This window comes from Podarcis pityusensis (genome assembly GCF_964106645.2).
Source record: "Podarcis pityusensis genome assembly, chromosome: 4".
Lineage (NCBI taxonomy): Eukaryota > Metazoa > Chordata > Lepidosauria > Squamata > Lacertidae > Podarcis > Podarcis pityusensis.
In genome coordinates, this window is record NC_138027.1 from 19,925,671 (window position 1) to 19,942,842 (window position 17,172).

The window sequence follows — 17,172 nt, forward strand, 5'->3', positions numbered from 1 at the left end:
TCATTTCTATAAACAAGGTCATCAACTGGATTGACGGAAAGAACCATAAAAAAATGGGACAACATACGAAAATAATGTATTGGAAAACATCGTGACTATGAAAATGGGCTATGATTCCCAGCACCCTTAGCAAACTATAGTTCCTGGGATTCTTTGGGGGAATCAAACTCAGCAGTGGCCAGAGGATTGGAGAAGATCAGTCTACATCCCAATCCCAAAGAAGGGCAGTGCTAAAGAATGCTCCAACTACCGCACAATTGCACTCATTTCACACACTAGCAAGGTTATGCTTAAAATTCTACAAGGCAGGCTTAAGCAGTATGTGGACCGAGAACTCCCATAAGTGCAAGCTGGATTTCGAAGGGGCAGAGGAACCAGAGACCAAATTGCAAACATGCGCTGGATTATGGAGAAAGCTAGAGAGTTCCAGAAAAACATCTACTTTTGTTTCATTGACTACACAAAAGCATTTGACTGTGTTGACCACAGCAAACTATGGCAAGTTCTTAAAGAAATGGGAGTGCCTGATCACCTCATCTGTCTCCTGAGAAATCTGTATGTGGGACAAGAAGATACAGTTAGAACTGGATATGGAACAACTGATTGGTTCAAAATTGGGAAAGAAGTACGACAAGGCTGTATATTGTCTCCCTGCTTATTTAACTTATATGCAGAATTCATCATGTGAAAGGCTGGACTGGATGAATCCCAAAGCAGAATTAAGATTGCTAGAAGAAATATCAACAACCTCGGATATGCAGATGACACAACCTTGATGGCAGAAAGTGAGGAGGAATTAAAGAACCTTTTAATGAAGGTGAAAGAGGAGAGAGCAATATATGGTCTGAAGCTCAACATCAAAAAAACTAAGATCATGGCCACTGGGCCCATCACCTCCTGGCAAATAGAAGGGGAAGAAATGAAGGCAGTGAGAGATTTTACTGTCTTGGGTTCCATGATCACTGCAGATGGTGACAGCAGTCACAAAATTAAAAGATGCCTGCTGCTTGGGAGAAAAGCAATGACAAACCTAGACAACAACTTAAAAAGCAGAAACATCACCTTGCTGACAAAGGTCCGCATAGTTAAAGCTATGGTTTTCCCAGTAGTATGTATGGAAGTGAGAGCTGGACCATAAAGAAGGCTGACTGCCGAAGAATTGATGCTTTTGAATTATGGTGCTGGAGGAGACTCTTGAGAGTCCCATGGACTGCAAGAAGATCAAACCTATTCATTCTTAAGGAAATCAGCCCTGAGTGCTCACTGGAAGGACAGATCCTGAAGCTGAGGCTCCAATACTTTGGCCACCTCATGAGAAGAAAAAACTCCCTGGAAAAGACCCTGATGTTGGGAAAGATTGAGGGCACAAGGAGAAGGGGATGACAGAGGATGAGATGGTTGGACAGTGTTCTGAAAGCCACAAACATGAGTTTGATCAAACTGCAGGAGGCAGTGGAAGATAGGAGTGCCTGGCATGCTCTGGTCCATGGGGTCATGAAGAGTCAGACACGACTAAACTACTAAACAACAAACAACATGTGTTTTACATGTGTTTTAAATATATGACATGTATGCATCCTCTGTTGGTTCCTCCTGACTACTAGGATATGTTCTCACAGATCAAACCTGCAACCTTGGGTTTCCTCAATGAAAGCAAGAAAAAATATAAATGCAAGTAAATTAATATATAGTGGCCACACTTTAAGAGTGAGGCATTAGGAAAAGAGAGTTTTCCGTTTGTATCTTTAAGCAGTCCCCAACCTAATTTGTACATCCTGGACTGATGTACAGATCTGAATATTGTTATCCTTCATATTTCACGCTTCTCCAAATTTTTCAATAGTTTCAGCTCAAAAAATGTATGAAAATGCATAAAAATGCATGTTTTAGGAGAAAATGGGGTTAGAAAAGTGTACACTGCAATTCCCATTCCTACAATTTGTTTTAAATCCATATATAAATATGTGTGTTATTATCAAATACTTATTTAAATTTGCATTTAATAGGCATTTTGTGATAAAATACATATTTTAGTTTGCAGTTGAATGTATTTTTTGTATCTATGCATTTTTTTAAAAAAATCACAGATAGATGTGGAAATGGGACAGGACAGACTTATGAATAAATGCTGGCAAAATCGACCAGACTGAAAATAGACTGTTCCATCCCTCATTTGGAACTTCAGAATAGTCAAGCCATACCTCCAATACTTGTCATTTACAAAGAAATATGTCTTCCCAGATTCTGGATCGCTAAATGCAGCATCAATTCTCTTCACAGTATTTGGGAAGCCCAGCTGGTAGATGCTCTTAGGGTAGCCGGATTCAATGGTATATCCATTTAGAGCCCAATATTTGTTTCCTGGGGGGGAAAGAGAGGGGTTAACATTCCATGTAATTCAAGGGAAACAGTTTTGTTTAAATATATTTTTTTTATAGGGAAACCGTTTTATATTAGATGCTTCAGGAAAGTTTGATAGAGAGTTAGGGTTACTGCTGGCTATGCTCATGTGATTGTATCCAAAGTGGCTTGTAATTAAAAGGTGATCTGAAGATCGAGTGCTAAATTATTGCTTTCTCCCTGCGTGAGAGAGATTGCATGGACTCTTCTGTCCTACTAAGCAGATGTGGCAAATATTAGAGGTTACTGCCCCCACACTTCTGCTGCGTTTTCTGCTTGTGTGGTGGCACCTCGGTAAAACCACTTCTTACTGTTTGTAGCAGAGTTTTCCCTGGAGACAGAGGACAAGAACAGGAGTCATACTCAAATTCACAGTCACAAGCATTTTCTGTTACTATTACAGTGATACCTCGGGTTAAGTACTTAATTCGTTCCGGAGGTCCGTTCTTAACCTGAAACTGTTCTTAACTTGAAGCACCACTTTAGCTAATGGGGCCTCCCACTGCTGCCGCGCCGCCGGAGCACGATTTCTGTTCTCATCCTGAAGCAAAGTTCTTAACCCGAGGTACTATTTCTGGGTTAGCGGAGTCTGTAACCTGAAGCGTATGTAACCTGAAGCGTATGTAACCTGTATATACAAGCTATTTACATTCCTTCTTTATCTCTCCAGCACGGTATAATCTAAATCCAGTAATTAACAATCCTGACACAGCAAAACTCACAGTATCAGCAGCACACATTGTCTTACTTTCAAACTTGTTGTCAGAATGTGTGCTGACAGCGTGTGTGTGTGTGTGTGTGTGTGTGTGTGCTTTCCTTGTGTGGAAATTGCAGCCTGCAACTTCCTCCCTTTATCTGCACCTCCGGCTGACACCAATCAAGCCTAGAGCGCCATTCCTACACACTAAAGAAAATTCTGGAACCCTCTTTAAAGCTTCCAGGAACTTTTATCTGTTTCTTAAATAATGTTTTCCTAACAACAAGACATTCCAACCCCCTGCCTTACACTGGGCTTGGGGAGGGCATTCCTGACTGGAATGTGCAATGGTTCACCCCCCAAAAGTATTGTACTGTTCGAAAAGGTTTTTGGGAATGCTAGCTTTGATAGATGGAAGAAGCTAGTATTACAAAAACTATGGCCTTCCTAGCTTCCATTCTGCGATGTCGCTGAGAGTGTGTGAAGCCTTTGCTAAGCCTTGGCTAAGTCTGAAGGACAGCAACGTGGCAGAACTTAGAACATGAAGGCCAAATTATATGAGCAAATTTCACTTGGTCAGGCTGCAATATTACTTGGGGTTCGGTTCCACAGAACCCAACAGAACTTACTTCAGGGTAAGTAGACAGTACGTAGGATAAGGCAGCCGATTAAATAAATACTGCCTACATACCCTAGGCTTTCACATAGCACCCTGAAGAGGCCATGCTGGCTGAGGAACACTGACCAAATGCATTTCAGTACTTATTCTGCAGCAATTTTGCAAGGAAATCAAAGTTCACCACTCACCTTTAAACACAATGAAGTTATCAGTTTCAAAATTTTCATAGGCGGCTTGTATTCCAGATGGCAGATCCGGCCAGAAGGTACCGATGAATTCGAGCTGAACACCTGACTGGAAGTGTTTGCGCCAGAAATACCTAATTTCAAAACGTCGATGGAAACATGTAAGTGGCATCTCTAGAGAGAAAGACTCCAGTCTCAAATCCCAGAGAGCTAGTTAATGTGGACAATACTGAACTACATGGTCCAGGGCTCTGACTTTGGTCTGATGCTTTTCTCTGCATTTTATGATTGCATAATTCTATGATTCTGTTTTTGTGACAAAATGGCGGAATAAATCCAGACTATTAGCCGGATTTTGTGAGTTGTGGGGTGAAGCCACCATAGAGTGATCTGTTGTCTGTCTGTCTGTGTAAGAGAGAGTCACATAACACTGAATTGATCCATCATGACACATACAATTGAACCGATAGGTATGTGGTGTTGCTGTTTTTATTGTCATTTGTTTATGGCTTCTTATGGCTCATTTTGTTGTTACATCGTCTCAAAATGCAGTGCCAAGAGTCTGAGCGCATGCTTTGGTACAAGTGGGGTGCTGGAGCAAGGCATTAGAGATGCAAGTCCTGTTTGGAGATGGAAATTTTGTTCAAATTGGTGTTTTTAAGAAAGCAACTTACCTGTCCTTAAAGAACAACATTTCTCCACGTAAGGTGGTGACAGCATCAAAAGTGGTGCTGGGGGCACAAGCTTCTGGTGTTTTGGGTCCTTTTACTGGGATATCAGGTTTTCCTAAATGGAAAGAAAAATAAAGGAAGCCTCATGTCAAGTGGATAATTTAAGCAATCTTAAACATATGGAAATACAGTAAGTAAGTAGTTAAGTTATTAAGCAAACAAGCAAGCAAGCAAGCAAGGTGATGTTCAGAGCAGCAGCATTCAGTGAAGGTTAAACTAAAAAAAAAGAAGCCTTTTGCTACAATGTAAGTAATTTTTTTTTTTGGCAAAGCAAGTCTCATTTTGATGCAACAAGGCATAATTCAGATGTGGGCCCAATCTATGCAAACCCTATTGAAATGAAGAGGACCTATGGCAAAACACCTCTGAATTGCATTCCATCTCCCTTGAAAGGTGCGTCCATATTCCAGTAGGTTGTGGTCCACCCATCAGCTTTATTTATTTATTTAAAATAGGTTCAACCACCCTTCATCAAAACATCCCAGGGGCGATCTACGGAAGGGTGAAGGAAATTAACTCGTGCAACAAATAGATCCAATTTTAAACCATCACTGACCCCCAAAATGGCAAAAATCAAGGTGTTTTTTTTTAACCCCTCACAAAAAAACTATTAAAAAAAACAGAGCACAATTCCAAAACTCAAAAGCCTATGTGCCTACAAAAATCTTCATGCAGCACCGAGAAACTTGAGGTGTTGGCAGCAAATGTGCCCCCATGCCAGAAGTCATTCCAAAACAAGAGTGGAAAAGGCCTTCTCTTTTGTAGAAGCACAACATCAAAACAGATGGATGGCCACCTGTCATGGATGCTTTCCCTGAGATTCCTGCATTGCAAAGGGTTGGACTAGATGACCCTTGGATCCCTTCCGACTCTACAATTTTATGATTCTATTATTCTTCCCTTTCACAAAGGAGAGCAGCAGTGCCTTTCCAGAAGACCAGAAGACAGGGATGGGGAACCTCAGTCCTGAAGGCCAAACACAGCCTTCCAGCCCACTCTTGGGACCAAGGCCTTGCAGAGCCAGACAGAGGCCTGGGCCAGGTAGATAATGTGCCCCCCCCCCTTTTTTACCCTGGGGATAAATGAAGTCTTATAAATAAGTAAGTATATAAATAATTTTCACAAAAGTTATGCTGACAAATAATTTTATTTCAAGGCTTGAACCGTATCTGCATATAAACTCTTGCGATTGTGAATATGCTGACCAAGGCCCCCTTTGGAATCAGAGGCCCGGGCCAAGTGGCCCATATGCCCCCCCCCCATCTGGGCCTGCTTGGGACTCCCCCCACAAGCTACACCCCTTCCAAGCCACCTCCTCTCTCCCTAGACCAGACCCTCCTCTGACATTGCTTCGCATCCTCTTTGAGCAACAGGGACTCATGCTTGCCTAGATGAGAAGATAGAGAGGACCAATTCTACTTCTCCAAGTGATTAATAATAATAATAATAATAATAATAATAATAATTTATTATTTGTACCCCGCCCATCTGGCTGGGTTTCCCCAGCCCCTCTGGGCGGCTTCCACAAAGACCAAAAATACACTAATATGTCATGCATTAAAAACTTCCCTGAACAGGGCTGCCTTAAGATGTCTTCTGAATGTCAGGTAGTTGTTTATCTCTTTGACATCTGATGGGAGGGCGTTCCACAGGGCGGGCGCCACTACTGAGAAGGCCTTCTGCCTGGTTCCCTGTAGCTTTGCTTCTCGCAATGAGGGAACCGCTAGAAGGCCCTCGGCGCTGGACCTCAGCGTCCGGGCAGAACAATGGGGCTCCACCAGTGCCATGCTGCCCCCCCAAAAAAGGTTGCCAAGAAAGAAATGTCGTCCTTGGAGTGGCAAATGTTCCCCACTCCCATCTTAAGATACGGGCAGGCAGAACCAATTCCTTCGTTTAAGAACACACGCGTTTCAACTTTATGGTGATTTCTCTTAGCCTTACCATAGAGGCTTTGGATGCCATCAATATCGTCCTGGTTGAGCTGAAATGTGCGGGGGTCCGAGTATGTGTAGGTGGGGTACATCAGTGCCCCCTGGTCAGTGGAGTGAGACAGACCCAGCGCATGTCCGATCTCATGGGCAGCGACGATGAACAAGTTGTGGCCTGAAAAGGAGGTCATGGTTCCATTAGGGGGGAAACTGGGAGAAAAAGGGTCAGAATATAGACTCCAGGCATGGAAATAAAACGAGCTGCTTTCACTAGGGGCTGCTGCTCAGAGGATGAGCACAGGCTCTGCATATCAGGGTTGCAGAATGGGACCCAGCCACTGTGGTCTAGTGGCTAGAGCAGTGTTTCCCAACCCTGGGGTCTCCAGCTTTTTCCAGACTACAATTCCCATCATCTCTGACCACTGGTCCTGCTAGCTAGGGATGGTGGGAGTTGTAGTCCAAAACAGCTGGAGACCCAAGGTTGGGAAACTCTGGGCTGGTGTCAGACCAGGACCTGGGAGATCAGGGTTCAAATGCCCACTTGGCCAGGAAGCTCACTGATAGGCTGATGGGAGTTGGAGTCCTTGGGCCAGTCACTGCCTCTCACCCCAATCCAGGGTCACTTTGGGCATTACCGGTAAATGAGGAGGGGGAGATTCACGTAAAGCATGTGAAATTGTTGATTTGGCGTGACCCCGCTAATTGATTTACGGTCCACAATTAGCTCTTTATGCCCGGCGCGCTTCCTCCGAGCTGCGCCACTCAGCTCCGTCTCCAGTAGCTCTCCAGTCACGCCTCAGCAGAGTTGAACACAGCAGCGAAAAACTGTCACGTAGCTTCACTTAGCTTCAGACAAACACACAGAGCCCGGTTTGTCTATTTACAGTTCTTTATTCCGACATTCCCCAGGAATCTCCTGGGCTCACCGCAGCCATGACTAAACTGCGACCTCTTCCCTCAGAGACCAGAGGGGAACAGAAACGTAACTCCTCCCAGACTCCTCCCAGCCTCAACATTCTGACGTCAGCTTTAGAAGCTGTTAAGTTCCAAACCCAACAAAGCACCTTGAGCTCCTTGGAGAAAAATAAAGGAAGGAAGGAAGGAAGGAAGGAAGGAAGGAAGGAAGGGAAGAAAGAAAGGAAGAAAGGAAGGCCAAGCTACATTTAACATGTCTGGCTTCCCCAGTGAGGGGGGCACTGCTCAGGATTGGGACCACGATGCATAGAGATGCTTTTTGACCCTTTCCCTGCTCCACAGTCCTGATGAAAATCACCCCCACCCCCCTGCTATTTGGCAGAAGAGGGAGTCTCCTGCTGCGAACCGCCCTATGATCTTCGGAGGAAGGGCGGTAGATGCATTTAATAAATCAAATCAAAAATATTGTGTTTGGTCCAAAGGAAAATTCGATTGTAGGGCAGTTAACAGGGAGGAAATATTCATCAGAATGCCGGGAGTGGGATGGGGCAAGTGGGAAACTTTAATTTCCAGCATGTCCTAGCGCTAATCCTGATATCCTCCTGGGGGGTTGTTTTTAGGCAGAAGAGAAAGCCAAGTCCTGCACACCTTACATTCACGAATGCATTTAACATTGTGTGTAATTTAGCCTTAAGTCCTATTGGGATGTGAATTAGTGCGGCTAAGTCCCGTTTGCATTGCTTTCAATGGGACTCTCACTGCTGGGGATAGGTAAGTGGCATAGGAGGGAAAGGGCTGGGCTAGAGCCTCCCCGAATCTCCTCAATGGTCACACTCTCATTCATAGAAATGTTTTATGTAGTGAAGAGTTCAAAATGAGGACACACTGTGCTCTGGAAGGATATCATCTGTTCCGCCAATCACCTTTGCCTGCCTTCGGGGACCTAGCATAAACCAGTTGCTTATATCCTTGCGTCACCTATGCGCTGCGTTGTCTTTTTATACAGTTCAGTGCTGAGAAAGGAAGTGTTGTAAAATGGTACCTTGTGGGCCCCCTGCGGTCCAGGTTTCATCCTCATCGAAATGGACATCTCCTCCAATGTTGCTACCTGGCTGAAAGGCATGTGCCAGTGTCCCACCAGGCCCATCGAAAGGAGAATTATCATAGTGGTCTGAATATAAAACAATACATTATTGTTGTTGTTGTTGTTGTTGTTGTTGTTGTTATTGTTATTGTTATTAAATTGGACATATGGTGACTTTGTTCTTGCACTGTAGGGTTACCTCCACGTTGAAAAGAGAGCTCTATATCTGCCACTTTATCCGTGACTCTTTTGAATTCCAAGGGTGCTGCCTTGCTCCAAACTTTAAATGCTGCCTCGATTGCCTTCTCCACATAGAATTCGTGCATATCTGGAGTATAGCTTACAATCCTTTCAAAACAAACAAACAAAAAAAGGCCCAAGGTCATTCCTTTAGGCCAGTGTTTCCCAAATGTGGGTCTCCAGCTGCTAGCTAGGGATGATGGGAGTTGTAGTCCAAAAACAGCTGGAGACCAAAGTTTGGGAAGCACTGCTTAGGCAACCAGAACATAGAATGAAACGGTATGTTGGACAGACAGACCACAATCCCCAACCAGGTGCCATCCAGTGGTTTCGGATTACAACTCCCATCACCCCTGATCATGCTGTCTGGTACTGATGGGAATTGGAGTCCAGCCACATCTGGAGGGCATCAGATTGGGGAAGGCTGGTGTAGAGACACATTTGAATATGTCTTTCCATTTGACTTGTACATCAAAAAAAAGCAAAGCAAATACAAACAGCAGCCCAGTGGATGAGTCAAGCGAGTGGAGTCTGGTTACACACACACACACACACACACACACACACACACACACATTAAGTGCAAAGACATGCCTTTCTACTTTGGCCCCAAGACAGGCATGTCTTTGTACCTAATGTGCACACTTTAAAGAAAAAAGAAAAGATTTATCACCTGAGTCTGCTAATTGCATATACTAGGGATATGCAGTGAACACAAGAGTCACCTTGTATCTATACCTGTAGTCTTTGGAAGCATCCCAATCTTTTTTCAAATCCACTCTGTGTCATTTAGATTTGACTCATTATTTGGAACCCAACTCGATCTGTTAATCTGAAGGAGTTTTGTCCCCACTGATTGCAATGATGCATCTAAATATGGCTGTAACCTTCCCCCGCTTTTCACACAAGTGGATGAAATTTGCAGGCAGCAGAGCCCAAATCTCCTTGATTTGCTGTGTGAGGGAGGGTACATGCACATCCCTAACACACACCCTCCGCTCTCAATTGCAGTGGTAGTGTGAGTGAGTGTGTACTTTCATGCATTCACACTGTTTTTGCGGGGTGTGTGTGTGTGTGTGTATGTAAGCCTCATTGCACAGCTCTCACAACCATGGCCATAGGCTATCATCCTAATACATGTGGTGCAATGGTTCTATGAAAAATCAGGTCTTGCTGAGCCCAGTGAAATCTATAACCTTAGGCATGCTGAACTCTGCATAGAACAGTAGGCAGAAAGTCCTAAGTTTATTAATAGGGTTTACTCCTGAGCAAGTACACTGAGGACTAGATCATTTCCTTATTGAAGCCTCCCACTCCTAAGGGAAACTCACAAACCTTTACCTGTATGTGATGTTCTTCCTGTCCCATTTGGGCTCCCCTGGGTTGAGGGTGAATTGCTCCACATCAGGGACGCCACACCTGTCCCTTTTCATCATTGCTATTGTTTCGGCATCAATCTTCCCGGTCACTCGTAGCCCGTGAAATTTCTGCATTTTCTTGAGCTTTTCTGTTACAGCGACATCGTCATCCATATTGATTGTGGCCACGGCCTCACCTTCAGGGCTATAGAATTTACTTAAATAGGACTGCCAGGGGGAAACAGAGAAAAGGAGGGAGGGAAGGAGGGAGGGATGGAGAGAGATGCTTTTAGACCCTTTGTGTTTCCAATGTGAGATAAAAATGTGAGATAAACAGAGTGGGAGTAATATTCAGCAGCCAATTCAGTCAGGTTCTAGATGTGGAATGGGAGTGGTGCCCAATCTTGGCCTTTTATGCAGTCAACAGAATATTTCCTGATATCACTGGCACATTGTCCTACCTTTTAAGCCCAGAGATTTATTTTTTAAATGCACAGTGAAAATCCAAGCCAGCTAAATAGGTATGACTCTTAGAATCAACCAATACCTGACTTTTCCAAGTAGTATGTCGATGATGGGAGTGTCAGATGCTGTGTAGTGTGTGTGTGTGTGTGTGTGTGTGTGTGTGTGTGCACTCTACTATTGTGGCTGCTGCAGACCCACCCAAGTAGGTGACGAATCACTGCCAGTGGTCCTTCTGCTGGTGACAACCAATGACAAGCCCCCCAAATCCCTGATGTCTATCATAAGCATTAGGGGAGGGTTGGATGTAAGGGTAAAATGCCCCCATCACTGGAGGAATGTAAGGTGGCAATCTGTCAGGGATGCTGTTGTTGCATTTGGCACTCCAGACTGAGCAGCAGGTGGTCTAGATGACTGTCAAGACCCCATTCCAGCTCTATGATTCCATGCACAGAGAGGAAACCGTGTGCATATTGTCCTGAAAGCCTTAGAAGAAGGGCTAGATTCGAACATAAGAAGAGTTTGGATTTGATATCCCACTTTATCACTACCCGAAGGAGTCTCAGAGCGGCTGACATTCTCCTTTCCCTTCCTCCCCCACAACAAACACTCTGTGAGGTGAGTGGGGCTGAGAGACTTCAGAGAAGTGTGACTAGCCCAAGGTCACCCAGCAGCTGCATGTGGAGGAGCGAGGCCGCGAACCCGGTTCACCAGATTACGAGTCTATCGCTCTTAACCACTACACCACACTGGCTCTCAATAAAATAGGAGCGCCAAAGATCCCTCCTTTTTTAATTAGTCCTGGCACAACAACAAGAAGCAATAGCACAGAAAAGTGTGTTTTTGCTCAGTGAAACTTTGGAAGTGAATATTTACCTTAACAAGCCTGGTGTTCTCATCTTCGTTGCCTTGACCCAGTAAAGCAGCAAAAGTGGAAGATATAATGATGAGCAGCAGGAATGGAAGAACAAGTAGATTCTTCATCCTTACAGCCATGGTGGTGTCTTCCTTGCCTGCAGAGTAAATGGTTTCCCTTTGTTTGTTTGTATTATTAGTGGGATCTCCCCCATTTATATAGCAGTTCACAACTTCCCTCTGCTCTGACTCATCGTCTGCTACAACATCCTCTGATTAGCAACCGGAGAAGGGCTCATCATTGAGCAATGGTACCATCATGGCTGTTTTCACAATGCCTTAGACTGGGTAATTTTTTAAAAAAAATTAAAAAGAAAAGGGAAGATGTTTTGCTCAGTGTCAGAACATGCTGTGATGATTAGATATTTCTGTTTTACTTTACTCCTCATTTTTCCGGCCAAGGTCCTTTCGCCTCTTTCTGCATCAGTTTGTATATATAAAAAAAGAGAGGTCACCACAGATATTTGACTGCATTTTAACCAACATTTTTCCTAATATGGTTCCTAACATAATGCACGTTTGCACATTATGTTCATTGCAGGTGCATATCACACTTTGACAATGCATTTTTGTGTAGGTTTTCATTGTTGGAGAAACTGCATTGAAGAATTCGAACGAGTACAGATTTTTAAAAACCCAGTTGCATTTCAGTTTCAGGAGGCATGAATTAGATAAATCCGCATTAAATTCCCCATCCCCCATAGGAAAGTTTAATGACAGGAATTGGCATGCCTCATCTCTCATCTTTGACATAGGGCCGGCACACCCGTGAGGCAAGGTGAAGCAGCTGCCTCGGGCGGCAGGCTCCACAGCGGCAGCCAATCCAGCCTCCAAGGAATGCTTTGCCTGGTTCTCCTGCTGCCGCTGTGGTAGCAGCAATGGCTTTGGTGCACCCCTAGGAGGCTGGATAGGCTGCCTGCTCAGCAGTCCCACCAATGCCATGTCTACAGAGGCCTCTTGGTGAATGGGAGATGCTGCTGGTCTAATCCCATCCCTAGGGAGGAAGTGGGGGGGGGGGGGCTGACCTCTGGAGTCTCATGGGGTCTGTATCCACACATTATGATCCAGAGTGGGGCCCTTTCCCCTCCACAGCAGCCTTTGATTCCCACTGCAACCATCTGGTCACTGGCAGAGGAAGAGGACTGCGGGGGGAGCACACCACCCCCGGCAGCGCAATCCCGGTGGGGTGCCATCACAGCATGACATGCCCCCGGGATGCATGACACGCCCCTGCAGGCGGCGCCCCCCACCCCGGGATGTGCACCAGCTCCACCCCCTCCTGCTCTCCACCCCCTGGAGACGCTCCGCCACTGCATCTGGTAAAGTTGATTTGATTCCACCCCTTGTTCCTGATGTGGATCTTCACTCATCCCTGCTTCCCTGGGGACCCCACACCATTTTGTGGGTAGCCTCAGGTGCCAAAATGTCCTGGGCCAGCCCTGCTTTAACATGCTAGCTTTCTATGTGCAGAGGAAGCAAGAAGCATTAATGCATATGATCTGGCTGCAACTGCGGCCTGCAACAAAACGCTGCTGTGCCGAGGCGTCCTTCATGATATTCCCTTATTCCTTATGACTGTTCTACAGTGGTACCTCAGGTTAAGTACTTAATTCGTTCCGGAGGTCCGTTCTTAACCTGAAACTGTTCTTAACCTGAAGCACCACTTTAGCTAATGGGGCCTCCTGTTGCCACTGTGCTGCCGGAGCACGATTTCTGTTCTCATCCTGAAGCAAAGTTCTTAACCCGAGGTAATATTTCTGGGTTAGCGGAGTCTGTAACCTGAAGCGCCTGTAACCCGAGGTACCACTGTATTCAGTAAGCATGCTCAGTCCGCAGTGGGCTATTTTGAAGTTTCCCCCATCAGTTTTCTTTTCCTTAAAAAAAAACCATTGTAAATATATACAAGATGCTTGGCATTCTCCTAAGTCTTCAGATGCCTCCTTTGTGTGGGGTTGTGCAATTTTGCCTACGTAAGCAACGCCACCCCTGCCTGAAGAGCAGAACTAAAGAGGATGTTTATCTAGATAGGGACAAGCAGTGGAATGTGGCTGTAGGGAGATATTCTAAGAGGCGCTCAAGGACATGACTTATTACTGTTCTGTTCTTCATTCTAGTATAAAAATATATGTATGAGAGAAGATAAGAACATCACCCCCTTTAAAATATTGGGCTGTATCCAATGCTAATCCCACTTGGAGTACATAGAAACCGAAAGAACTCTACAAACAAAGGAATAAATGTACTGTGGTACCTCGGGTTAAGTACTTAATTCGTTCCGGAGGTCCGTTCTTAACCTGAAGCACCACCGCTGCCACTGCGCTGCCAGAGCACGATTTCTGTTCTCATCCTGAAGCAAAGTTCTTAACCTGAAGCACTATTTTTGGGTTAGCGGAGTCTGTAACCTGTAGTGTATGTAACCTGAAGCGTATGTAACCCGAGGTACCACTGTACTGGCAAAATGAGTGGCAAAAGATGGATGTTTTTCATTCTTTCAACACATCCAAGGTGAATGTGATTAGCCTCGCTCTGGGTGCTACTTAGGTGTGGGGTGACTTGGTCTGGCAGAGTGGGGCCCAGAGAGTTGTGAGGAGGCTCAGTTGTACCTCCTCTGTTGGCTTCTCTTGTGGGGTGGCATTTTCTGCAAGATCTTGTGAGAGGAGGGAGGCGTGAGGCCTCTAAAATGCCTCATCCATGTGGCATCCCAACCATCCCACCTCAGTGTTAGAGCCTCACTGGGCTATCAGAGCTGGAAAATATTTTTCTCTCCCAACCTTAACTGGTCCCTTAGTCCCAATTGGTTGAGCTTCTTTTTGGCAAAGTTCTTGAACTTTTTTTTTTTGCAAAACTGCTTCCGACACTGCCTTCAGACTGCCGGCTATGTCCAGGAAATTCCTTTAGGCAGGCTTGTAAAGGCCCCCCAAGGAACCTGAGGGAAGGATTGACCATAGCATACCCTAAGCTTGGGTTAGGGCTCTTGTATCGCTTGAATCTCTCACCCTGATCACCCAGTGAGACCCTGGACACCTGACTTGCACCATGCCAATACTCAGCACTGGCTGATTTCCATGAAAGGGGTTTTGGGCACTTCTGAAGAAGAAGAAGAAGAAGAAGAAGAAGAAGAAGAAGAAGAAGGGTTCTTCTGAACCCTGGCGGAGGACTATTCCATCAGCAAGGGTGGGTGGATTGTGAAACAGGATCCTTGCCCCGTTGCCATGCCAGCCCTGCTTTCCAATGAAGACAATAAAGATTTGGACAGAGTCTTAGCCAACACAGGGCCACAGATTGCACCTGCCTGGGCAATGGAGCCTGGCACAAAAGTAATAATAAAAGAAGCAGACACTATCCTGTCACCAGTAATTTTAAAAAGTATTTTCTTGAACAGGCAGATCTGAACTAGTTTCAACACAGAAAATTACGAATGCTTGTTTTAGCACTTGGGTGCTATTCCGCCGAAATGTCTGAAAATGTGGGTGAGCAAACAATGCCATGCGTCATCTTTGAACAAGAAAACTATTAATTGGAAGTTTTATCCGTCCAGACAGTTGCACCATCCCAAACAATTATTTCATTACAAGAGTCACAGTGGATCAGCCTTGCTCAGTGGAGGAAATAAGATGTAACCTTGTAATAGAAAGAGACTTAAATGAAAGGAAGTGGGGAGAGTTTTCTTCCAACAAATCGTATTTGGACAGCCAAGCCAAGCCACCGCTGTGCAGATGTAGCTGTTAGGAAGATTATGATGATGAAAAGTTACCTCACCAGTACATTTACCAATTAAAGGTGAAGCTGCAGAAACACGTTTGGTTTTAAACTGGTTTGTTCTTAGGATATATATTTGTTATGCCACCTCATTCATTTCAGTGCAAGATGGCAGGGAGAGTTCCCAGATTTGTTTCGGGTCCAAATCTGGTGATTCGGAGCTGCCTTGACCTAGGAGCAGGGCCTTTTTTCAACCGGAACTTGCCAGAGCCCAGTTCTGGCACCTCTCAGGTGGGCGCCATTGCCATTCTAAGAGAATGGGGGAGTTGTTTATGGTGAGTTCTGGCACCTTTCCCCCCCTAGAAAAATAGCATTGCCCAGGAGTGACACAACCTGGATCTGGGCCACAAATTGAACCAGGGACCTTCCACAGTGTCTAATTAAGATTTTAAATGTCTCTTTCTCTGAATGCAAGTTTAATCAGGGTTTCCTTCTCTCCCTGCCCTTGCCAACTCTCCAGGTGGACCTGATCGGACCTGCTGCAACCTATTCTGGGTGAATCTTGAGTTGACCTGACTTGAGAGAGCCAGTGTGGTGTAGTGGTTAAGAGCGGTAGTCTCGTAATCTGGTGAACCGGGTTCGCTTCCCCGCTCCTCCACATGCAGCTACTGGGTGACCTTGGGCCAGTCACACTTCTTTGAAGTCTCTCAGCCCCACTCACCTCACAGAGTGTTTGTTGTGGGGGTGGAAGGGAAAGGAGAATGTTAGCCACTTTGAGACTCCTTCGGGTAGTGATAAAGCGGGATATCAAATCCAAACTCTTATTATTATTATTATTATTATTATTATTATTATTATTATTTTAATTTTTTGATGCAAATCTTGATAGGTAGCTTTTGTTCTTGGTTGACATCCTGTATGCCAGAGATGGGGAATCTGTGGTCCACCAGGCATTGCCATCAGCTGCCAGCCCCCACTAGCGTAGCCAGTGGCGGTTGGAGCTGATGGGAGACCACAGCATCTGGGGGGCAGCATGTTGGCTTCCCCCTGTTTTATTTTAAGGACTCTTCTCCTGTGTCTGCCCTGAAGAGCACCAGCTGCAACGCAGGCATGTGTCCACAAGCGAAGGTGGGAGGGAATTTCAATTCAGTTCTCACTTAAAAGAGCACTCATCCAGTGACCTGCGAAGTGGACCTTTTAACTAGAGTAGGCAAGACTATATGAAGAGTTACAGGAGGCCTTGCATAGCCATCTACCCCAGCCCCCTGAATGATGAAGGAAATCCAGATCTAGAGCATCTTCTAGTGCAGTTTCTCCTTGAAAACTTTTAATGAGGGACAGTCCATCAGCCTTCTGGGTAGGAGTGGGGAAGAACTTCGATTCAGTCTGCATTTAAAGGCAAATCTATCAAATTTGCACTTTCCAAAACAACACACAAACTGAAACACAGCCATCCTTTGAACTTTGCACTTATCTGAAGTTTACAATGTAGTTCTCCAGCCAAATAGCTTGTATAGTGGTACCTCGGGTTACATATGCTTCAGGTTACATACGCTTCAGATTACAGGCTCCGCTAACCCAGAAATATTACCTCAGGTTAAGAACTTTGCTTCAGGATGAGAACTTAATTGTGCAGCAGCAGCGCAGCAGCAGCGGGAGGCCCCATTAGTTAAAGTGGTGCTTCAGGTTAAGAACAGTTTCAGGTTAAGAATGGACCTCTGGAACCTGAGGTACTACTGTACAACTGTGCTAGGGTGCATAAAAATTAAGGTATTAGTGGAAATAACATCTAAAATGCACTGTACTAGGTGAAATTGCTTGTGAATATATGTTGCTGTGTATATATATTTTTTCCCAAAACTGTGTATAAATATGTGTTTCTTAGGTAAAATTGGTACTAAGATGCTGATTAATTTTTACAAGGATTTTTGTTTAAAAA

At 44.9% G+C, this 17,172-nt stretch overlaps 1 protein-coding gene across 1 annotated transcript in view; it reads right to left on the bottom strand.

The window, feature by feature from the left end:
- LOC308476336 (uncharacterized protein) overlaps positions 1-11,675 on the bottom strand; it is a 34,375-nt gene extending 22,700 nt beyond the window's left edge. The window contains exons 1-8 of the mRNA XM_081003879.1: positions 11,496-11,675; positions 10,141-10,385; positions 8,759-8,907; positions 8,518-8,646; positions 6,574-6,735; positions 4,576-4,687; positions 3,905-4,035; positions 2,202-2,361 (exon numbers count right to left, since the gene is read on the bottom strand). Coding sequence (XP_080860005.1) covers positions 2,202-2,361; positions 3,905-4,035; positions 4,576-4,687; positions 6,574-6,735; positions 8,518-8,646; positions 8,759-8,907; positions 10,141-10,385; positions 11,496-11,615 — 1,208 coding nt within the window. The 5' untranslated portion in view covers positions 11,616-11,675. The remainder of the gene's footprint in view (positions 1-2,201; positions 2,362-3,904; positions 4,036-4,575; positions 4,688-6,573; positions 6,736-8,517; positions 8,647-8,758; positions 8,908-10,140; positions 10,386-11,495) is intronic.
- Between the last annotated feature and the right edge of the window lie 5,497 nt (positions 11,676-17,172).